Source organism: Paroedura picta, chromosome 7, assembly GCF_049243985.1.
Source record: "Paroedura picta isolate Pp20150507F chromosome 7, Ppicta_v3.0, whole genome shotgun sequence".
Lineage (NCBI taxonomy): Eukaryota > Metazoa > Chordata > Lepidosauria > Squamata > Gekkonidae > Paroedura > Paroedura picta.
The window spans coordinates 99,982,438-100,007,523 of record NC_135375.1 but is presented as its reverse complement, the minus strand read 5'-3'; the positions used below and the strand labels follow the sequence as shown (position 1 = coordinate 100,007,523).

The following is a 25,086-nucleotide window of genomic DNA, read 5'->3' as shown; positions in this document are numbered from 1 at the left end:
AAGATGACTGAACCAACTTCCGTGGACCTCCATGACTGACCAACCATAAAGCCATACATAAGGCTTATGTATGGCAAGCTCTGCCTCTATGTTTTGATCATACACTTGAGAAGAAAATGATGAATAAAAAAGTGACTCCCAGCATTATTTGTAATTTTGCAAATAACTCTACATTAATAGCTTGTGCCAATCAACGAAGGCCAAAGCCTAGCACACCTTAAGAAAAAAAGAATCCTTAAGAATCCTAATAAAAAGGCGGTAACAGACAGATCTCATACTTCTCCAAGCCATGGAGTCCATGCAGCCAAAGCCATGTTGCAGGACTCCACAAAATACCTGCTTTTCACATGCCCCTCTTAAAGGATATGTTCGGTTGCTTATTAAGCATTTACCTGCTGAAATCAGGATCATTTAATTTGTCATATTAATACTTATGCTTTGGCTTCAGTTCTGTTTTTAGACTTCTGGTTGGCTCTACAACCTTAATTCCAATTGCATTGTTCATTGAACGTCTCAGCCTGTCAATTGCATTAACTCACTTGGCGTAATCTGCCTTGAGTCCAAGCGAGAGAAGCAGACTATAAATAGCATAAATATTAAAATAAGTGAAGGAATCCACACATTTGCTTGCACAAGTTTAACATCAGCCATGTTGATACAACCAAATCAGGGAAACTTTTTTTGACCGTCAGGAAGGGCAAAAGCCGGTGCGTAAGTTCCTGCATTCAAGTACTCTCCTTCAGAGTCAGGAGAGGGAAGCAGACCAAATCAAGATACTTTCCTCTCTGAAGGGTATCTCCAAGGCACATACAGCAAACCACAATAATGAAAACCAGAACCTGGCTGAAAGAAGCATCCTTTTTAATGTCAGATTCTCTTAGACCGGAAAGCTTCCGGAAGTCGGATGAAGCATCAGTGCTGAAGGCAGTGGGAGTTGTGCATCAGAGAGATGCTCGACCCAAGCTGGTACCTTGTTCTTGAACAAAAGCAACACTCTATTTCACACAGCTGGGCTTCCCCCTTGTGGACCGATTCCTTCATACAACTTGTTGGAAGTTTCACCTTCGAGCCTGGATATTCGTCAATATGAGTTCCCAAGACCACGACTTAAAAGTTGGGCAGGAAGGTCTTTTATGTATTTTTTTTTCTTTACTTCACAGGCTTCATCCTTAATTGCGTTGCGCTGCCCTTTCCCAGGAAAAGGGGGGGCGGGAATCTCAAGGCCCTCGATCTGCCTATCAGCAAAGAGGAAGCCAATGGCCAACCACAGTAGCTCTCAGCAGGTAACAACTCAAGGGACAGAACAGAAGGCAGACAAAACAAGCCGGATGACAAGTGCTGGACTCAGTCTAAACTTAACTGCAGCCCTAAGAAATACACCTTCCTTACAATGATTCTCAGCCCATCACTACTTTCAAGAATCCAAGATGTGAGGTAAGTCCTGGGACTGCCGGTGAGTAAAGATTTCCTAAGACGTTTTCTTTTTCAAGACCCAGAAGAAAGGATGGTGTGTGTGTAGGATGTTACACCCTGGACAGTCTGTGGCTCTGCTGTTTTCAAGTCTGATTTAGGGTCAGGGAAGTAACACTCTGATCCACAAATGAGAAGGGAGTTTCTGTATGGAACTGGCCGCTCCCTTCTTGCAGGTCCGCAGACAATGAGCCCTTGTCCTCCCCCAGCTTGGCTAACCAGAAAAGAAAGACCTGCATGATTTGGGCTTAAATCTGAATTTCTTCACAGCAACCTTTAGAGCAACTGAAACCAATTAAGTTTCAAAGCCTAAACATGTTTCCACAAATTTAGACTAAAAACACTCAAGCTTTTTTAAAGAAGAAAAAAAAGACAAGCATATTTTGTCCTGGTGATGATTTTTGACACAAGGCAATATAGGCCAAAACCAGCTCACGGTGACAGCCCCACGTACTCTGAAATCGCATGGTCTCAAGGGCCTCTGCTATTATTAAGAATTCAGGGAGCCGGGCTATTAGGAAGCCAGGCAAGCCAATGACCAGATGTGTTATTTGAACGGGCAGGCAGAGCTCTGGTTGCCAGCACCAAGGCATCTCACTAGAAGGCAATTGGGAAAGTCATTTTAATTAACAGCCTGAATGAAGCATTATGTAACCATTTCACTCTTCGAGGGAGCGCAAAGGCTCATTTCTGAAAACGTGTCCCTGTAGTAAACTAGCCGAAAAAGATAACAGCTGGCTCAGAATTCTGGAACATGGTATATTATGCTCTTGATTCTCTGTATCAATGTATTTTATGATGCTATTAAAACTGGCTTGGAAGGAAGTCAGCGGCAGAGATCTGGAGAACAGTGCTGCTCTATAACAGGCTCCTAAATTAAAGCACACCTGTCTTACATCAACAATGCTTTGATTAATTGCGCATGACGTTTCGCCGGGTGTAAGATCTCTTAAATCGATGCTTTACTGCTTCTGCATGTTTTATACAAGCCTTCTGTATAGTGCAGCATGGAGCACTCCTATGAACTCGGTCCCATGAAATGCAGAATGCCCCAAGACACTTAGGTCTGGATTTACCTCTGCTACGTGAACCCCCACCCTTTAAGACAGGGGTAGTCAAACTGCGGCCCTCCAGATGTCCATGGACTACAATTCCAAGGAGCCCCCTGCCAGCAAACGCTGGCAGGGGGCTCCTGGGAATTGTAGTCCATGGACATCTGGAGGGCCACAGTTTGACTACCCCTGCTTTAAGAAACCTTACCACGAAGCCGCCCCCTGCCAAAAAAGAAGGGAGCCAATTCCGCTGCTCTCTGCAGTCAGCAGCAGCAGCTGCATGGCCTGTCCTTCAGCCGAGATCCCAGAGGCCATCTGGCCGATTTTGGCAGGCTGAAGACAGCAAAGAAATACAGCTCTTTGTGGAGAGCTCAGAGGATTTTCTCACTTCAAGTTCTAGGAACGGTTTAATTTCGAATAATAAAGAGAACACCTAAGCCGGGATTGCTGGCTCGTGGCCCGTTCGGCTTCTCACAAAAGAGAAAATGAAGACAAAAGAATCAGGTAGAGACAAAAACAGAGGTATAATTCACCTTTCAGAGGCTCATTATCTCACTCTGCTCAGAGGCGAGATGGTTCCCCACGCCGACCGTAAAAGCAAACCCAAGATCTTTATGGCCATCCTGAATTTCTTTTTTTAAAGAACAGAACATAAACCAAATGGTCCAAACAGAACATAGCCAAATATGTCTATACTCGGCATGGCAGACATATCTGTCTTGCTTATCCTGACCTAAACTGCTGAAAGATAAATCCGTTTATACCACTCCAAAGAATACAGCCCCGACGTTCATGTCAATGGAAGCAACCACAGAAGACATGAAATAGATCAGAATAACATTCCACCAACAAGCTCTAACATTTACAGACTAAGGATATTTCCAAAGAAATTATGGATGTAGCTAATGACGGACATAAAGTAATCAGTGCTGAAAATTCATCAGTGCCAGCTGCGTAAATGATGGTTCTTTTTTAAAGAGTGTGCATGTGCACATACGCATCTGCTACAACCTAGTACATGTGCCCATCAAGAAAAGATTCTCAAGTGGAAGGATGCATTGCTGGTGCTAAAAATTGTGGTATTCCCCATTACTATGTATAGGTGTGGTAGTTGGACAGTGGGAAAAAGCTGACAGGAAGGAAGTTGATTTTTTTTGGAATGTGGTGTTACTCACTGGCAAAAAAAAAAAAAAAAGTGGGTTCTGGATTGAATCAATCCTGAACTCTTCGTAGAAGGTAGAATGACTAAACGGAGCTCATTGGTACTTCAGCCACATTATGAGAAGACAAGAGTCACTGGAAAAGGCCATAATGCTCGGAAAAGCCACAATGCAGCAGGAAAAGAGGAAGACCCAACAGGAGATGAACTGACTCCATAAAGGAAGCCACAGCCCTCTATGTGCAAGACAAAAGTAAGGCTGTCAATGATCTGACATTTTGGAAAACATTAATCTACCAGGTCACCCTAAGTCGAAGGTATCTTTGTGGCATTTGACACACACATCTAGAGACCTTCTGCTATCATGAGCAATGTGGCATTAACATTTTGATTGCACTGCATAAGAAAGACATTCTATCCACACAGTAAGTCCTGGAATCCTTCCTTGGAAATCTGAACGCCAGACGAGGCAGACGGGTATGGCAAATGCAGGCAACACCACTGTTCTCTCTAGCCCGCTACCCCCACTTCACAACGGGAGTTGCAAGCCTCTTGTGCAAACCTAGCTTGCGATGTCATGCCTCAAAGCAAGGTCGAACATTGCATAAAGGATGGGCACAAATTCCAGTTCAGGGCAGGTCCTGAACCAAACTCAGCCAAGAATGTCCTGAACCAAACTGGCCAGTGCAGATCCTCCTGTCTCCCAATCACAGTTAGGAAGTGAAACCAACCAGTGGAATGACTTGGAAACATTTCAGCCTCACAGCTGATGAACAAATCCGCCCTACTGTTAGGTTTAAATGGCTGGCACTCATTTTACCGGGGAGGAGCAAAACTGACGGGTTTAATGTCTGGCAGCCATTTCAACCTAAGTGTTGATGGGCAGATTTGCAGCTGACAGGCACTGGTTGGTTTTGCTACCCTCAGCTTCCCGGGGGGAGGGGGGGAAGCAAAACCAACAATGAAATGGCTTGCAGGCATTTCAAACTAACAGCAAGGCTGGTGCATCCATCAGCTGTAAGGCTGAAATGGCTGACAGTCATTGAAATCTAACAGCTCAGCTGCAGGCTCATGCTGTTCATCTGTTAGATATAAATGTTCAAAACAGCCAAATGTAAGTTTAGGGAATGCATCTTCCCCAAAAAGCAGCTTGGGGGCTCTGAACGGGACCAAGTTTGTACCGAATTCTGGCCCGTGAACCAGTTCATGCCCATTCCTAAAGGATGTGACACAAGCTATAATATTCTGCCCCAGAATAATTATTCAAAGTGAAGGTAGCTTTTGCCAAGCATACGGGCACACACTAAATGAAAATTAATCCCCACCCCCAAAAGCATCCCAAAAGCAACCTTTGAAAAAGACAACTCAAAACAGACACATCCCACTGTTAGCAAGTCAATCAGAATCACCAGGCAACACTGGGAAATTATTTCCCCCACCTATCTGAACCTACAGTGACAGCAGCAGCAGCTACATTCAAGCATATGACCTCAACCATTTCTTCAAAAGCCAAACACAAATGCTGAAACAATCAAGCTTCCCCAATTATCATACATGTCAGCATAAAGTCACACAATTACGCACAAGCCACAATCAAGCTTCCTGCACTAAAGCCACACTACCGTTTGCAGAGGACATTAAATTATCCAGAACGGTGAAAATCAAAGCTGACCCAAAGAGCTCCTGGAGGAACTCCACAATTTGAGTGAGTGGACAACAGCACGGCAGATGAACTCAAAGGTAAAATGAAGCACAACAGAACCAAAAAACCCATCCTCCAGTATAGGCTAATGGGGGCCTGAACTTGCTAAGCCTGAGAGGGGGGAAAGATCTCGGGTTGTAGCCATGAAAGTGTTAATGGAAGTGTCAATCCAGTGAGCTGCAGCAGTGAAAAAGGCAAAGTCGACATTAGGGATGATTAGGAGAGAGGTTGAAAATAAAACAGCCCGTCTGGTAATGCTCCTGGAGTGGTGTGACCTCATTTGGAATACTGTGTGCAGTCCTGGTCAGTGGATCTTAAAAAGGACATTGCAGAGGTGGAAAAAGTACAGAAGAGGGCAACTAAGGTGATTTGAGGGGTTGCAGCGACTTCCCTATGAGGAAAGGCTGAAGATTCTGGGACTTTTCAGATTAGAAAAGGTGTGACTGGGGGGGGGGGGGGCATTATGTAAAATTATGCATGGGTGGAGAGAGTGGACAAAGATAAATTTTTCTCAGAATACGAGAACTCAAGGGCATCCGAATTAAACTTACAGGCAGTAGATCACACAGTAAGTGACGGAAGTGTGGAATGTGCTGCCAAAGAATGGAATGATGGTTACAGGCTCAGGCAGCTTTCAAGTGGGATTAGACAAGATTCATGGAGGACAGGGCTATCACTAGCTACTACCCCTGGTGACTAAAGGGAACCTCCACATTCAGAGGCAGTAACCCTCCAAATACCAGTGCAAGGAGGCAACAATAGGGGAAGGCCTTGGCCTCTACGCCCTGTTCTTGGACTCCCAGAGAAACAAGTTGGCTGTTTTAGAGACAAGACACAGGACTAAATGGACTGCTGGTCTGATGCAGCAGGACTCTTCTGTCCTTAAAGTGCAGACAGGTACCTACCTTCGCTCCATGCTTATGCAGAACTTCCATCACGTCGTTGTGCGCTCGTTCGGCGGCCACATGCAAAGGCGTCATGAAACTGGATTTCAAAAACAGAGACACAAACAAACAGCTTTGAGAACAGGGCCTCATTCCACCGCCGCGCAAACCTTGCCGTATGGAAAAGACAGCGACATACTCTTTGTTTTTCTCGTTCACGTTGGCTCCTTTCCGAAGCAGCAGCTCTGTGACTTGTTTCCGCTTGGGGTGAAGCGATGCCACGGCGCAGTGCTGCAAATGAAACGGCACTCTGTGAACACACTGAAGCCTAAGGCGGGACAAGACAGGGATCTTAAAGGAACGGACAGGGCTGGCAACCCAACCGGCCTATTTCAAGGTTAGCACAGGACAAGTAACTTTTTTTTTTCCAGGTGCAAGGCTGGACTGGAGTCTGAGAAAGGTCATGGAGATTCGGCGGGGAGGGAGTTAAGTCTGTTGCCCAACTTTCGTTGACTGGTTTTGACTCGAGAGGCAGCCGTGCATCAAGTTAGCTTCGCGAAGAGCTGAACTACATTTAACCCAAAGGAACTGGTCCAACCACAGACTGCTTCAGCAGCCGTTAGATACACATAGCCTCAAGTGCTGCCGGAAGCAAACCAAGGGACTCTTGTGATCTCACCAGGGCCGTCTCGTGGGACTGCGGCTGCTTGAAATTGATGACCTCCAAGGCAAGCGTCTTCTTTACTTTGGCCAAGTCGGCTTCTCTGGCAGCCTGTAGTAATGAATGTCCTTTGAATTCATCTGCAGGGGAGAACACACAAAATATTCATGAGCCTGTCAGACTCACACAATGTTAAGTTTAGGAAATGACTCTGAGCTTGAGGCGGGGGGACACACAAGCACACGCACGTGATTCGATATATTCCCCTATGTAATTCAGTCACCAGAATGAACCTGCTGAAGGCAAAAGAGCATGTATTGAGCTGATCTGCACACGTGTGTGTGGGATGGGTGGGTGTAGGGTTCCCCTGTTTCACCCTAACGCTGCAGAATTGGTTCATTCCAGCCACAGCTGCTCTTGAAAGGACCAAGTGGGGGGGGAGGGTTGGAAATCCACAGCAAACATGTAAAAATACAACTCATGAAATATCAGCAGCAGGAAACTGGAACAAGCCCAAAGATGTAGAAATTCTGACCCAACAACACACCTACCTACCCACCCTTGCCCCGAGCAAAACAAGCAACCTCACTCAGTTCAGATTAAAATTCAAGTGCCTCAAAACAATTTGTTGCAAAGGTCCCACACAGCCATTGAGTTGTATGTATTGTTCCTGTTCTTTGTTTCATGTGAACTGCCCTGAGCCTAAGGGAGGGGTGGCTTATGAATATAATAAACAAATAAACAAAAATAAATAAATAAAAAAGAATGCAGTAGAAAAGCTTCCAAATTGATTCTCAGTACAGTCTGAAACAGAACTGCCCCCTTTTAAGGTCTACTGAAGTCACTGAGATTAGAAGGGTGTAAGTGCCTTGAACTGCATGGAATGTTTCTTTGGCTGATCTCATGTGGACACCTGGCTCCTCCCCACCCAGGAATGATGGACTAAGATTAACTCTGCGATGTGCAAATAAATGTGTACAGTTTAACTGGAGATTTGACTAAAGGCACATATGCCAGAAGTCTTGCTGGTCTGAACTCAAATCTTTCTTTTCGACTGCAAATCAACACAGACACACACACCAAAAAGTAGCTTAACTGTAGTTAGTAAAACTCAGTACCCCTCTTCATACAAGATTGAAAGCCCATCTTGGATTTTTTCTGACAGAGAGACAAAAAATATTTACTCACTGAAGGGCTTTGAAAAACAAAGTTTTAAGAGAATATAAATGTATTAAAGGATTGCATTACTAAAGATAGAGGAGAAAATGGAGAACAATCCTTATCCATGGTTCCTCTATATATTTGTGAAACAGCCTGGGGGCTGGAACATGTCCGGCTGTCCGAGTTGGAATAGGGCCAATCAGGGTGCAGCCAGCAACACTGCACCCAGATTGGTCCTGCCCCTGCAGCTCCCACCCTCCCTCCCTGGACATGAGCCACGTTCCTCTCAGACACGCCAGAGACAGAGAAAGACACACAGAGCCCTGCCAGACCAAACACGAGCTCTCATTCCCTCCTATCGCTCCTGCTGCAAGAGAGGCAGAGAGAGAGACACAAAGAGCTGCCCTAAGCTGCTGAACAGCCCTGCTTTCCTCATAAAATGAGCCCTAATTACCTGCTATGGCTCCTGCTGACACAGAGACAGAGAGAGCAGCCCCTGCTGCAATGGAGGGAGACACACACAAACACACACATATATCTGCACCTCCCAGTGCTCCCTGGGTCCTAGCCCCCATTGTATTCCAGGTTGGAATGGGCGTTCTTGCTAGTTATGGTATAATGCAGAAAATTGTACTTTTAATGATAGTATTTTGTCTTTTTGTGTTTTTCCTTTTTGTCGCTTTCTCTTTTCCAAGATTTGCTTCACACTGCCATCCTTTATTAATGAAACTCTTTAATTAAAAAAAATACCTCTGCAGGTATAAGGGTAAAATCTGTGTGTTTTAAATTAAAGTGAATGGGCAATCATGTTGGGTCGTCTTGCACACATGCACACACACTCCACAGAAAAGCAGCACACCTTCCCCTAGGAATACCTACAGGTGAGCCTCTCTCGGAGTTCAGGTGTTGGGGCCATGTCGACGGCACTCTTGCCATGACAGTTAACCAAAGTCGGATCTGCGCCATGGCTGAGCAGCAGAGAACAAACTTCCACCCGGTTCTTGGAAGCCGCTTCGTGTAAGGGAGTGAACTGCCAGAGATCCATCGCATTAACACAGGCTCCGTGCTAAATGAGGAGAGAATGCAAGAATTAATAAAGTTCACATGTTCACTGTGCAGTGCCACTTTCCCAATTAAGTGCAGCGTGCAACAGAGTAAAATTTCATTATCATCTAATGAAATCTTAAGACGGGGTTCCGGGAATGAACGGATATTTTAACCGCACGATTAAAATAATTTCATTTAATAAAGCACTCGATGGGAAGAATATATTCTGGGTTCGTTGCTACAAGTGCATAGTGAAAGGCTGGAATCAGCACGGAGAGAGATTGGCAAGATTACTATCTTTGTGAGAACAAATTATTTCAGTTCGGGTTGGCGCAACAGAGGGGTGAATAGCAAGACAGGTAAAAGTTTCCAGTGCAAGTCTCATCTCCATTAAAAAGTCCCACTGGGTGGCCTTGAGCAAGTCTTCCGGCATCTGTCCATGCCTGCAATATGGAGATAATTCTAACTTACTTTACAAGTGTGGACCAGGATCGATATTTCTGCCCGTTTTAATTAACTGTTAAGATAGTATAAACTCCGGCTGCAGCAGTCCCAATGATTCAGCAAAACTGGCTCCTGGGCTGCTGTGAGAATGCTTGTTAATTAATGCCGTGTCACGGGCAACACGCCCGTCATGAGTTTCATGGGTGATTCTTTGGGGCCTCTGGGATGGGCAGTTCCCAAGAGTGAAAAACGTTTCCCCTGTTCACTCCCTGCTTCTCCAGGAGAACTGGACAAAGCACTCACAAAATACCCACAAGTGAAAAACAACAAGAATTAAAAGCTGCTAGTTAAAATCCCAAACTGAGCGCCCAGCCAGAGCATAAAAACCTAGCTTGTCCTGCAGTTGAAAACAACAGCCTTCAGACTGAAAGCACATTACAAAATGATGTTTAAGGGCCAATCTTTTAAATAAAAGCCCGGGTGGACAGAAATGTTCTGGTCCGGTGCCTGAGAAAGAGCAATGGAAACTGCATGGGGAAAAGGATTCCCTAAGTCAGGTGCTACTTCTGAAAAAGTCCCTGCTTCTGGCTGCTGCCTGCCTCACCTCTGACAGTGGGCTTGTGGGAAAGATCTTTGCTGGCTAGTAGGGGAGGAGGCGGTCCTTCAAACAGACTGGCCCCAAGGGTTTTAGTGTTAGGAACCAGGTAGGGTTGAGCGCTTCGGCCAACACTGTGGCCGTTCCAGCCTGAAGGAGCCAGCACCGTGGCTCAGTGGGAGGGCCAGCGCTGGCTGCTTTGGGCTGTACAACCCTCGAACCAGGGCTTTGAAGTGAACCTTAGGAAGCTCATTCAGCAGATTAAGTGAAAAGAAATATCTAAAGCATCCTGGATTTTGACATTTGGGTTATTTGCCTCGGGTGTGACCCTGATGGTCAGTGTTGTTGTTTTGCCTCCTTCCCCACATTCATGCACCCTGCCAAGGTTTCCTCTACTTTTCAGCCACTTTTCTCAAAATCTGCTTTGCCCCCAGCAAAGTCTGGACAGCTGTTGGGCAGGTAGAAAAGCGTGGATCTTGTAAATCCTGCCCACGTGGCAGCCATTTCCACCATGGTAACCGTTTCTTTTTCCTTCTGCAGCGTTTTTATTTTTTGTTTTTGTTTTCTGCTGTACCAAAATATCCATTCATTTCCTGTATTTTCACCTTTCATTCCCCGCCCCCTTAAAAAAAGTCATTGAGCCCCTTTTCTTGTGGACTTATATGGAAGCAGCGGGATAAAAACATACTTTAAAAAATGAAATCTAGGAATTCAGCGAACCTTATGGATCTTTTGGCACAGCAGCATGTTGCTTCAGTGCTATTAAATCACAAATTAAATGGGGGTGGACTACCAAGGAAGCCTGCCACCTGGAATCATAGAGTTGGAAGGTACCCACAGGGTCATCTAGTCCAACCCCCTGCAGAATGCAGGGGGTCCTGTTACTGCTGTGATATAGGAGCAGCCGCAAAAGCAAGAGGGAAACTACACAAGCCTGTTCCCATGTGGAAAACAACTACTACACAAGCCTGTTCCCATGTGGAAAACAACTCTGTCTGACATCTGCAGTGAAGCAGCTCAGAACTGTTTCTCCCCATTTCGATTAACAGAGAAGAACACTTTGCTAAGAACTCTGGTCCTTCTGATTCCTGCTTCTTCCCTCATTGTTTTTCCCCAGTACATCTGTTTCTGACCCTAAAAGGTCAGGCACTTCTTATCAACAACTCCGCATAAGTCCTTGGCCATGCTTTTTAAAAAAAGGATTATTAGGATTACTTGGGTTGCTAACCGGGTGGCTAGAGATCTCCTGGGAATATGACTGACCTCCAAGCAACAGAGATCAGTTCACCTGGAGAAAATGGCTGCTTTGGAAGGTGGACTCTGCCATTAAGCCCCACTGAAGACTCTTCCCTCCACAAACTCCACCCTTCAACCCCTCCAAAAATCGCCAGGCATTTCCCAACCCGGAGCCAGCAACCCTTAAGCATAACAGACCATACGTGAATCGCTTGGATGAAGCTGAACATGGATGTAACATGCAATACATTAGTTTTGACATTAAACTTACCTTCAGCAGCAACTCTGTAACTTCGTAATGCCCATAAGAACACGCGTTATGGAGGGGCACGAGCCCACTACAAAATATAAAAGAAAGGGAATGGGTAGGCATATTTTGTCCCAGTGATCTAATTGCCAGTAATAAGACAAGTGGCTTCCAAGGGCACAAATGGAAATGCCGCAGGAGGCAGCAAAAAAGGAAATACCTGACACGCGTTCACTGCCCATCAGAAATCTATGCGCAGACATCAATGTCCGATGCCTTTGAATTGTACCCTATCTTGAGAACTGTTGTGCTGAATGGTGGACTATGAGCTCCCTAACCGAATACATCAAACCCACCATGGATGTGCAGGTGGGTTTTAACTTTTACTCACATTAATAATTTTAAAAGGTCTATTTTCCACGGAATGTGTAAAACTGAATCATTCAGGAGGGTATTCTGATTTTTATAAAGTGGATAAGACTGTAATTAATGATGGAGGAATTTAAGGCAGCATTCACTATGTAATATTATTATTACGCAGTGTTTATGGTCCTGTTCCTTAAATTTTGCGATCCTGCTTTATGACGTCGTTTGCTGTATGTGTTATAATGTTCCACCGCGTCACAGTCTCCAGCCTTGTAACTCCTGCTTTACTGTCTGTATTATATGGAGCTTTTAGTGCGGTGTTGTCAGATTCTGCGGCAGCTTTACACGATATTGTTCTTACTGGATGGTTTTTAGTTGTAATCTGCCTGGCGTCTCAGTGATAAAGGTGGACTATAAACATAGTACACACATTTTTAAAACCATACTTGCGAGGAAAAGGACATTTAATGGCTCTCGCGTCTGCATTAAAACTTAAGATCATGTTTCTGTATACAAGATGGTCTCGTTCCAACTGAAAATTTACCAAAAAAAATGCTTACTATATAATGTAAGAAATATGTAAAAATACTAGTTGGACGCAATATAAAAATCCTTTTTACAGGCACATACAGGCAAATCCCAGCAAGAACATCATCTTTAAAAAGGATGCACAGTTAACTTGATTTTCAAATTATTTTTAGTGGCTCGCCAGGGGTAAGGGGTTCATGTCAAAGGCTTTGCTAGCAATTCTCATTCAGTGGCATGATTTTCTAGACCACAGCCGTAGCGCCTTTAAGAACATCCCTTCTAGCTCAGTGACTTATTCCAGGGATTGTCCAAAGATTCTTTTGGTTCTGGAATAAAATGTTTGCTGATGGTGGACATGCTTCTCTTATAGACAGCTTGCCCACTGCTACGTAACGCTACCTGCAACTATGTATCTTCCCAGCTTATATGGATACAAAACAGCTCAAAATGCAACACAAACGTGCCACGTTAACAATACAGAGAGACCTGGTAAAGAAGACATTCCAGTCTCCTCTTGCCAGTCCCGAAGGCCTACCTACCACTGCTACTCTGGTTACAGCTCTTGCAAGACTGGGGGGTGATGAGTAAAAATATCCTTCCTTCCAGTCTGCAGTATGCTGCGTATTGAGCTACTATGCCACCGTCATTTGTGATGGCTCTCTCCAATGGTGGCACCGCCTCAGGGGTTCAGCCGCTCTCTCGGCTCTAACATCTTCCCCCACTCTCCCGGATGCCCTCAGCAGTTAACATCCAGAAGCTGCACCTTGGCAGAGGCATGGAACGTTGCATTTTAGGTAGTGTTCTTGGCCCATGGGGAAGTTTAACAAGCCTTTCAAACAGGGCCCCAAATCCTCCTGAGATTCAATGGCAGATGTGTTCTTTAATAAGCCGATCTGAAAAGGGTTCCTGATTTCCCGGGGAGTATGCGCTAGAATACACTGAACGCTCCTCTGCGCGCTGTAGAGGAAGAACAGCAGGGGTGGACAAGCTGTCTCTTGCAGAAGTCCATCTGCCATTATTGACCTTCTCACAGAGCAACCCCCAGTAAGCTTCCAAGGAGCACTGCAGTTTCTCCAGTCTGCAAATGGCTACACTATCAAGTAATAACAATGTGGTAATGACAGCGTAATACTCTACCTGCACAAAGGGACTGTGAAAATTCATCACAATATTCATAGGCTGCATAGATACGCCTGCTTCACTTCCATACTTTTAATCTGGTAACACTTAACTTACGCGTTTACAACTAAGTCACTGGCTAGGATCTTCACAGGTGGCCAAACTGTGGCTCTCCAAATGTCCATGGGCTACAATTACCATGAGCCCCTGACAACTGGGCAAGCTGGCAGGGGCTCATGGTACTTGCAGTCCATGGTCATCTGGAGAGCCAAAGTTTGGCCACCCCCGGGGCTAGATAATTCCATTTTGTTTTCCGAGATGTAATCTTCAAGCAGATGAACTCGCATCAATGTTTGTGATGCTGATTTCTTCCCACTTCTACAGCGTTAATCAGCATCGAGGGTTTGAAAATGCAGTAGAACCTATCTTATGATGAGATTTTTAAAAAAACTGCACCTGGGCTTTACCTAACCCAGCGAGTAATTACAGAGCATTCCTTTCCCGAAGACATTTCTGAAGAACATTTTGCATAATTACAATTTACTTAAAATTATATTCAACTCATATTGTCCCCAGTTATAGAAATAAGGCTCTTCTGCCATACTAAAGTCATACTAATGGGAAATGGGGGGGGGGGGGAAGAGACTTGAGAATTCAGACTATAGGCCCAGATCCACATCTACTACGAAAGCCGGAACATTCATTAGGTAGCCATACGTACCCTTTATCTTTTGCATGGACGTCCGCCCCATGTTGAAGCAAAAGCTGAACTATCCGGACTCTATTGTAGCCTGCGGCCAAATGTAAGGGCGTTGACTTTAAAGAGAGACAGAGAGACACACGTCAACAATGGAGAAAGGTCACTGAGAACTGCTCAATGGACAAAACAAGATTTTGTGCTGAGAAACAGCTTTGACATAGGTACAGCTGGCAAAAATGATGGGGAGAAACAATCATAAAGGTCTTACAGGATGGATTTCCCACAAGGATTAATTGATGGGACCATCTAGCACAGTGGTAGTCAACCTGTGGTCCTCCAGATGTCCATGGACTACAATTCCCATGAGCCCCTGCCAGCATTTGCTTATGGGAATTGTAGTCCATGGGAATTGTAGTCCATGGACATCTGGAGGACCACAGGTTGACTACCCCTAGTCTAGCAGACAGGTTCACCTGGGCAGGTTCTATACACTCGGCTACTGGGGGAGGGAAGGCAGACTAAGTCTGCCACTGTTCTCAGCTCCTAATCAACCCCCCCCCCCCCCCCGCAAATTGCTAGGCTACTGTACTCTAACGTGCTCTGTTAGCTTGCAGTCAATGTAGATCCTCCAAGAGGTGCCTGAGCTGAGTACAGGAGGGGGGTACAGTTCAAGAACATCGGAACAGTGATGTCAACGTCTTGCAAGACAGGTCATGTGCAGAGTTCCATAAGTAGTGATAGCTAAAACTGTGGCTTGGATGGAGACAAATGGAGCATAGTGACAGGTTCTCTTTTAATTATTCTCAGGTTCTGCCAACTGTGAATGTTATCTGTCCATTAATCCTTAATCTGGACACATTTATTTCCTTTACTGTTTTCCCCCTAGAGTTGAACCCAAACAAATGATGACGTAATAAACTTAGCTTATTATTTCTGTAAACCGGCTTGGTGTAGTGGTTAGGAGTGTGGACTTCTAATCTGGTGAGCCGGGTTTGATTCCCCACTCCTTCACATGCAGCCAGCTGGGTGATCTTGGGCTCGCCACAGCCCTGACAAAGCTGTTTTGACCGAGCAGTAACAGCAGGGCTCTCTCAGCCTCACCTCCCTCACAGGGTTATTGTGGGGAGAGGAAAGGGAAGGTGAATGGAAGCCACTTTGAGATTCCTTCGGGTAGAGAAAAGCGGCATATAAGAACCAACTCTTCTTCTTCAGTAATAGCAGGGCTCTCTCAGCCTCACTTACTTCTCAGGCTGTCTGTGGTGGGGAGAGGAAAGGCGCTTTGATTCTTCTTCTCTAATTCTTCTTCTAAGACCCTTGTACCCGGAAAACATTTGCATCATGCTATGTACTAATCCCTGACTCACACTTTACTTATATACGCAACCTTGTAACTCCCACTTTATCATCTGATGAAGCCTGCTGTGCACCACAAAAGCTCACGAATAAAATGTAGTTGGTCTTAAAGATGTCAAGGGACTTGAACTTTGTTCTCCTATGGCTCACAGGCAGTTACATACAGCCCTGTCTTGCGCAGCAACCATTACTGGCTTGTATTCTTATTAGAACATACCCATTAAGAACTTATGAGTCCAATCACAAGTCCACTGCAGTTGTTTTGGGTGTTTTTTTTTTAAGTATGTTACAAACAGGCTATTAAGTAATCACCCCTTCCAGAGAAACAGAATTCATGGCATTGACTTCCAAGAGGACCTGTTGGCCCAGGAGGGCTCTGTAAAACATGTGTAAAACATGGAAATGGCAATGACGGGATATCTACCGATGTGGGTGCTACGAGGGTTCATTTTTAAAAATGTATTTAAAGCTTTGAGCTGCTAAGAAGAGAGGGAACACGCAAGCAGCAAAGAATGAAACTTGTCCTTGTGAATCCAAGGAACAGAGAGGCTGCTTCTGCCAAGTGGGAAAGGGCTTCATAGACAGCCCCTTCCTCAAACCACAGGCCTCCCACACTGGGGTCAAAGTTTCAAAAGCAGTTTGGAATATGGCTTGGGGAGAAGTGGGGAGAAGAGAGCCAACTTTTCAGGATATGGCTGCATTGGCCCAGGTAAGCATCTCATGGAACTTGAAGCTGCCTTTGATTCCCTGGCAATAAAAGTTTGGTGAGGCCGGTATGGCCCAGGCCAACCAGGGCAAGCGACCTCAGGACACACTTTCAAACACACTCAAGCCTTCTGTGAAGGCTTAAGGGGTGACAGGTTACAGTGGATGAACTATAGGGTTGTGAGTGTCCTGCATAGTGCAGAGGGTTGGACTAGACGATCCATGATTCTAACATCTCTATGATTCTAACACCTCCCCACCTACTTCAATGCATTTACCTCGCAACAGGTTCCAACCATCCCTGCTGTGTCACTAGAGGCAGTATTTTGCTTTTGTTTCTTCTTCTTCTTTTCAAGCACCCACACCTTACCCCAAAATAGGATCATTCCTCCCTCTCCGGATGGTCCCAGACACAGAAAATTAGAGAGGGAGAACTCCAGACAAGGTTAGAATTACAGGGCAGTCAAGAGACACAGGCCTGAAATTTGTGGCAGCGGCAGCTGAGACAAGCGTCTCTCTTCTTGGCCATCCATGGCATAAAATCCTTCACTCAGCCATTATATTCTCGGGAAATCTTTGCCCGCTCGGCAAGTAGCACGCTCCAGGCACTGAGACTAAAATAGCTCTCTGCTGAGTGTATGCGGAGGCCAGAGGTAGCAAGGACATTTAAATGCATGTGAAGTGCAATGGAGATTTGGGGGGGGGAGGCTCCGAGTCTGCTTACATGTCGTGGCATTTTCCTGCCGAGCCATGTCACTGAAGCCGAAGCTGAACAGAATCTTAAAACAGAAGTGGCTCAAGCCACAGTTTTTAGTTCGTTCTACGTTGTCACATAGACCTCTGCTCTTTTCAGAGCCTGGTCTTTGGAAAGAAAGGCCTGTCGGCTACATCTGACAGCAAGTACGTTCTCTGCTGAGTACGTGCCCCTGCGAGCATGGGACTCTTCAGAACCAGGCTGTGAAGGAGCATTTAACGGGATGGTCTGAGGGCCTGTGCAGCTACAGCCATCCAAACTAAAATTCATAACATGGTTAAGAACCACAATGCTTTTTCTTATCTCTCTGCCATTGAGCCTGAAAAGCCATCTAAGCAGCTCCCCACAAAAGCCAAGACAGATGGGCTAAACAGAATGGCAACGGCCAACATGTCCCTGACTAGCGATTTCCGTCTTCCGTGCTACAAACCTTTATAGAAGGAAAAAGCATTTAGCTCTGTGGCTTCCCATTTGTGCTCCAACATCGCCTGTTGAGTGTCAATGGCCTGGGTTTAACTGGGTTTTCTGGACTCATAGAAGTCCCATCAAAATCAACTGCTCTGCTCGGAAACCTAGCCGGAAATCTGCGTGCAGCATCTGCCTAAGTTTTATCGCTGCCGAGAAAGAGAAGCAAACAAGTGGCCATTTTTAGCCAACTCTCCTGACTCAAGCTCCTGCTGGCTCCTTTAAAATGGAGTCTTGTCGCTGGCAAATGGTCCGATGATCCCAAAGGAACAGGGCTGGGGGGCAGAGGGAAAAGAGAGCGCATCTTTACCTCTAGCTGATGCTACAACTGCAGGCACCAAGCTAGTGACTGGGAATGTGCATTTTGAATCGGAGGTGGAGACGTTCTACTCGCAAAGCATCCTACTGAGTTAAGTTCACAGCTGTAACAGGGGACGCTGGGAGACCAGATTCATGCTGCTTTTATGCTTATTAATGAACTTTACAAATTGCGTGTATTGGGGAACAAGTAATAGACTGACTATTAATGACTACAAAGGGGCTCTGGGAATGTGAATACATTGACTATACTTTCCATAATGCTAGACTTATAGTCATTAAGGACCTGAATTTACGAATTAACCTGTCTAGAAAACGAGGTCGGTATCACAGGCCAGGAAGCTACTGCACTGAGACAAAACAGGATGCCGTTCGGGTATCAGCTTTGATGGGTGATGCTGAAAGCAGGGAAGGCAATAGGCACGCCCATGACCCAACTCCCAAGCTTGACCTACATGGGAGGAAAGGGTATCCATCTGAACATGCCCTGCCTTTTCCAACCACAAACTATTATTAAATGTCTGCAGCCAATATTCAGATTCAGCACCGGACAATACCACTCAGAATCTCGCTGCTAAATGGGATTATTAAGCAGCGTTGAAGGCACTGATCGTGACCATTTAATACTGCCCAATATGACCAACCAAAGCCGGTGTTAAAAGGCAATGCGGAGCTGCACAGAATATGGATGGCAGAGGAGAGCTTCATCAACTTTTCTCCTTGCAAAAGCGACAAGAACAGCTGCCAGCCAAATCTTTGGCTACTTTCCCACCTGCCATGAGCAACTTCTGGGAGCTGCCGTTTCTTCCTGGCGCTGTGGAGGTCACGACAGTCTGTTCTCTTGTGACAGCAACATTCTCCCCCATCTGCTGTTCAGTCTGGTTGGATCAAGAGGGACCTTCAACTCCCAGATTAACACTCCAGTGCTTTTACAATACCTCATAGAATGGCCAAGGGAGGTTTGCCTGGCCTCAACCATCCTTTTCGGTCCTGGCCCCAATCTAGTGGAATGAACTCCTGAGAGAGCTGAAGGCCCTGACGGAGCTTGTACAGTTCCACGGGGCCTGTAAAATGGAGCTCTTCCACCAGGTCTTTGGTTGAGGCCAGAGCAGTCAAGATCTCCCCCTCCTCCCTGAGCCAGTGAGAGAATCATCATGTTGCTCCTTATTAATTCCCCACCCCAGGCACTTATAAGCCTTCTGTTGAGCAGGGGTGGGGAGGGTATTTTATTCTGCAGCCAGGTGTGGGTTTTATAGTCTATGGTCTGTTTTAGGAGGGGAGGGGAGGCTACTGAGGCATTCTTCACGCTAAAAGGGGTCTGGTATTGTTGTCCTGAATTGAGAACTGTGGATCTCTCAATGTACTTTAAGCTTACTTCTTTTGAAGGTGAATATGAGGTAACCAGCAAGCAAAGTTCTGAACTTCGTCATTCAAACCAACCTGCTTCTTACCGTCTGGGACCCACAAACTCTTACAGAACAGGTTTTTTGAAATTCAAAAAAGCAAAAAACAAAACCCACTCCCCCCCCCCCCCAAAACGAGTGAACTAAGCTGTTAGATGATTTCTCCAAATATCTTTGGGATGCTTCATGGGAGTCTCTTCCTGTTTGCCTGAAACAAAATTGCATTTATCGGCAAACAATCACGGCCACGGCCAAACCTCTCAGCCTTTCATCAATACACAGAAAATTGCTTTCCAATTTGGGAATTGCATAATACCTGCAAGCACAAAATCTATGGCAGACTCGAAACAGTTTCAGGCACTTTAGAATTGATTAACTGATACTCCTGGTTAGCACCTCACTAAAATTCTTGCTCTCTTGAAAACAAAACAAAACTGCTATGGCCCTTTAAGACAAAACATAAAACAACTCACACAAATGACCCAGGGAAGACAACACTCTTTCCCCCACTCTGAAAAAGCAGTCTGGGATCCAGAGAAATAGGCAGCTCATGACAGACTCTTAGAATCTGCCACTGACACTGCAGCCTTGCGGATCTGGCTGTTGAGCAGAAATAAACCAAAAGGACCTAAACTGAATGCAAAATATCACCCACGTCACTCTGGGAGAACTTGGGAAGAGACCTACGGGGACTATGTTTAGATGGTTCTACTGAACACAGCTGTTAAGAGTGGGCTCAAACTTAACAATATATATTTTAGTTGCTAACAAATAAAAGCAAACCTTTTATCCAAATGTTTAGGATATGAAATTTCTAAACATTGTTTTTTAACCAAAGGGTTCATAATGATTCTGAAAATTCAATGGTATCCATGCCACCACTATATAACCCTCCCCCCCCCAAAAAAAAACATACAATTTTTTGGAAAATTTTGAAATATTTCTTGTTAGCGTTGTATTCACTGTTGCTGACTGGGAAAGCACTCCACTCTGCGAGTATGTATTTGCTGATGGTCCTGGGGCCCCGGGAAGCATGTCTGGCCTCTACCAAGCTCAGGGCATTTTCGGTCCTGCCCCCTGCCTGGTGGAATGAGCTCCCAGAAGAGCTGTGGGCCCTGCCGGAACTCTCTGGGTTCTGCAGGGCCTGCAAGATGGAGCTCTTGTGCCGGGCGTTTGGTTGAGGCCGGGTGTTGCTGATACCGGGGAATGAGATTCTCCCCCTCCGACCTCTGTTCCAGGATTAGGTATTAGACCTTCTTGGAACCACTGAACCACCCACTCCTTGGTTCTTCTTATTTTTCTTTTTTCACCACCTCCAGTTGTTGACAATCTGTTGTGCTGGTCCAACTGCTGGGGGTAGAGTTCAACTGCTTTAGACATTTGAATTTTTACCACCATCTTGATTCTCATAATCTTAGGGAGTATCTTAACACAGCCCGTGGCGCCACAGGCGCCGCGGACTAAATAAAGCCGTAAGGGCTTTGTGGGAGGAGTTAGGGCGGGCTCTGTCCGGGATGCGGAAGTTTTCTCGAAGCCTAAAGAGCGTTTGAGGTTTCTCAACTCTATGGCAAAACCAGAGTTTTGTCCAAATCCTAGAAGGCTGCATTAACAGCATGCCAGCATAACATTTCCAGTTATTCAACAGAAGTTGCACTACAGGCGCAGTGGCATCCTTCCCCCCGCACACCCCATTTGCTGGTTGCCAGCCACTGCCATTGGCTGGCACCACTATGGGCAATACAAGGACGACTCCTTGTGCCTATTAGTGCCATTGGAGGGCTTGAAATCATCAATATGGACTGAGTACTCAAGCCCACAAGTATAGGTCTCAGATGTGCTCTTTGAGCTCTCAGGAAAACGCACCAGAATTTATCTCTCTCATCTACCTAACGATGCTGCTTCTCTAACGCAACAGCAAAAAAGGAAGTAGCCCCTTGTTCCTGCTCATCTTCCTCCATCTCCGTTTGCAAAACCGCAAATAGGTTTTTGAAGACTTCTCATGATAGTAATATTTCCATACTGCATCAATTGATACAAGGCAATAGGAGGAAGATGAAACTGTTCAGCAGTTCCCTCTGCTGAGCAATCGTTAAGAAAAATGGTGTACTTCCAAGGCTCTCCCCGTGAGAAGGAAGATGCACTCTGTTCAGGCGACTCATGCACATATGCACAAACAAGAGTGGGTTTTTTGCTCTGGAATGATTGTGGCTCATCTCTCTCTGAGTTTCCATATAGGTGGCGGGACTTTCTTGTTAAGTATGCACAGCGTGAAAAGGATGTTAATTGGCATTTCAAGCTGTTTTTATCCTCCAAATTCCAGCATTGTGCCAAAAATACACTTTACATTACTTAGAGTAGTTGAAACAAGCCCAGAAGACCTTGCAATATCCCTCTAGAAAATCCCACCTTTCCCCATAAAGGGGGTGGTGGTGAGGAGGTTACACCATCTCAAGGACAGTCGGCCAATCGCCAGAGGGTGGGGTGGGGACAGGAAAATTTGGAAAAAGACATTTCTACCATCACCCTTTAGGGGAGTGCTAGAAGAGTCTTTTTCAGTGCAATGCTTGACTCACTCAAAGAAAGATCTATGCAAGCCACCATGCAGTATTAGATGGTAGACCATGTGTATAATATAGAGAGCTGTATCCTTAAAAACATGCTGTGATTGAATGTGACTGATTTTGCCCATAATTAATCTGCCCTAAAGTGTAAAATTATACACTACTGAAGAGTTCTATGTTATAAAGGTTAGCCTGGCATCTAAATATGCTGATAGTAATATTAGAGTCCAATGATATGTTTACTACACTGTGTGTTTTCCCTCTTCAATTTTTATTACCCCCTACCAAGGCTTTTTCTCAATCAGGGTTTCATGAAACCCTGAGGTTTCTTGATGGCCCAAAATGGCCAATGATGGGCCTGGAGTGGGTGGGAAGGAGAGGGGGCCTGGGTGGGCGTATTCACAGGTATGATTCCCAACTGCATTCTGCATGATTGCACCACTTCTGGGGTTACTCAAAGCCTGGAAGAATGTTTCAGGGTTCCCCAATGAAAAAAAGTTGAGAACAGCTTCCAACATGTAGGTGCTAAGGTAGCACAGGGTACAACATCGTGCAACTCTTTGGTATTCAGTACACTTGTTACTTTTAGAAAACTATATTCTTTTACATTTTTCACAAGCGTACCAAGCAGTAGAATATAACATGCCAAATTATCTACGATATGTTTTATCTTGTTAAAAGCATTGACATATTTAGATTTGGTGGGGGGGGGGGGAGTACTGCATATAATTCAATTTTCCTCCCCTCCTGCAATTTTCTGCTTTTCCCTCCTAGCCCACTTGTGGAAAGGAAACTTCAAATGCATGGCCTCCCTTCATCAGCCTAAAGCGATTCTGACTAGAGGCACAGGACAGGGCAATTTCTATAGTATACCATAAGAGCCAGCGTGGTGCTGTAGTTAAAGTGTCAGACTACAACAGTCTCATGTTCGAATTCCCACTCCACCGTGGAAGCCCTGGGCTACTTGCAAACTCTTAGCCTACCCCACACCTCATGGGATTGCCGTGAGGGTAGAACTGAGGAGAGGAGAATGAAGTAAATTGCTTTGGGTTGTCCCCATCCTCACAGTGGGGAGTAAGATGAGGCAGATTCTCCATCCAGTGTTAGCAAATGAGAACGGCAGCTCAAGTTTGAAAGCTCTCCTCCAGTCTAAGGAGCCTACCTCCAACTTAAGTGACTTCCACTGGAGGAAAAACCACTTAAGCTGGAAGGAGGCATCTTGCATAGAGCCACCTCCCTGCAGTATGTTGTGCAATCCATTTATTGGTACACAGTTCTGCAAAGGGTATTTAAAAATATTAAACTTTACTGAGAGTTGGCATGATTCCCCTTCCCCCCCATATTGTTGAGCCAAATGGATCACAGTAAACTTCCCCTGGGCAGAAGAATCACATCATTTTGTTTAATTAAGTGTGCTGTTTCCAATCTTGTAGTATTAACTTTCAGTATTTTTATCTTCGATCGACATATGCGCATACTTACTGCCAATATATTTAATCATTTGACATTTCAAATTTAAGCACAGATACTATCCTACATGTTTGTAATTAAATTCAGTGCCAGCTACTAAGGTCATGGGGGCCTCTTACAACAAGTGTAAAAATGGATTTCTAAAAATATGAAAACAACAAAAGCTTAATTATTTGTCAGGACCTGGGAATTATTGTTCTGCCTGCAAAAACTTTTGACCGCAGAGCATCTTCAGTCATCAATCAGTGATATTTCCGGAAAGAAACATTACTTTGACTCTATTATAGTCTTAGGTACAGTTACAGACTCTATGACACACCAGGTACAGCAAGAGCTCTACTATTTGGCACTCAGTTAACTGGCCTGCCTGGGGCCTGCTGCTCAGACAGCAGCAGCAGAGCCCAGAAAGCAGTGGGTGTGTTGTTGAGTCCTGGATGGGACTCAGGCATAGCCTGTTTAATGCTGCTGCCCTCTTGCTACCCTCAGGGTGGGCCTGCTAGCCAGAAGTAGCCAGCACCACAAAGCAGGAGGTGGCCATCCCCACAACTCAGACTACACTGCAACCCATTTTGCATGGCTTCTCCTGCTGGCCATCAGGACTCATCCTAGTAGCAGTGAGCAGACAGCAGAGCAAAACAGGCAGCAGCCAGGTTTGGAAGATACAGCAGCCCTTATTTCCCATGAGCCCCAGGGAACAAAGCTTTTATTGTGCAGCCTTTTCAACTAAAGAAGAAGAAAAACTTGGGGTTTTTTTATACCCTCCTTTTCACTATACAATATGGCTTAAAAGCACCTTTCCCTTTCTCTCCTCACAACAGACAAGGTGAGGAAGGTGGGGCTGAGAGAACTCTAAGAGAACTGTGATCTGCTCAAGGTCACCCAGCATAAAGTTGCAAAAAAACAAAACCCTACAGGAAGTAGTTGTACATTTCTTCATGGGGTACCTCCTAGCTCTAGAAACCATACCAAAGTGCATATGGCAGTACTCATAGCAGAGGAGGGATGCAACAGAAGAGCCTTGGCAACATGAAAAACTACATAAAACATGACATTATTTAATTTTTTACTAATACCAGATATAGCACATGGGGTAAAAGTAATAATCCTCTCCTCTTCATGGTGAAAACCTGCTCTGATCTCCAGTATCTGGTGTCAATGTGGGGGCTCCAGGGATCTCTACTTGTGCAGGCAGGTACAGACATCAGTGCTCATTAATGGTGATTAAGAAATCAGGAGCGGGCCATATACTCTCAACCCCTGCCTTCTCCAAAGTGTGTATATGTGTGCGTGTACATGCATATGCACACTCCCTACCACTATAGTTAACATTTGCTTCAATAACCCAATTAAACCTGATTTACAGTAACCAGAGTTCACTATCAACCAGCCGCTGTCACGGCTTGGGAGGAATTTGCTCCAGAGTGCTGCATTTATGGCCAGTGTATTTTCTCCCACAGTCCCAAAGCCCCATGGTGAAGTGTCCGAACAAACAGTGTTAACACGTAAAACCTTGAGAGCTTGACAGTCTGCAGAGCTTTAAATTGTGGCGAGAGGTTTTTTTTTAACACTTGCAGAGAAAGCACAGAGGGGGGAAAACAGCACCCCTAGTGGTGGCAAAGAATATCAAGCAATCGAGCAGCCGCTGCCTTTGAATGGTCTTCCAAAACCTACCCCCTGAGATAAGCG

The 25,086-nt window shown here is 45.3% G+C and overlaps 1 protein-coding gene across 2 annotated transcripts in view; it reads right to left on the bottom strand.

The window, feature by feature from the left end:
* Positions 1–25,086, bottom strand: part of TNKS (tankyrase) — a 98,635-nt gene that overhangs the window by 35,090 nt on the left and 38,459 nt on the right. For both annotated transcript variants that reach the window (XM_077345677.1, XM_077345675.1), the window contains exons 6-11: positions 14,393–14,487; positions 11,683–11,749; positions 8,969–9,155; positions 6,947–7,068; positions 6,467–6,558; positions 6,289–6,367 (exon numbers count right to left, since the gene is read on the bottom strand). In XM_077345677.1, coding sequence (XP_077201792.1) covers positions 6,289–6,367; positions 6,467–6,558; positions 6,947–7,068; positions 8,969–9,155; positions 11,683–11,749; positions 14,393–14,487 — 642 coding nt within the window. The remainder of the gene's footprint in view (positions 1–6,288; positions 6,368–6,466; positions 6,559–6,946; positions 7,069–8,968; positions 9,156–11,682; positions 11,750–14,392; positions 14,488–25,086) is intronic.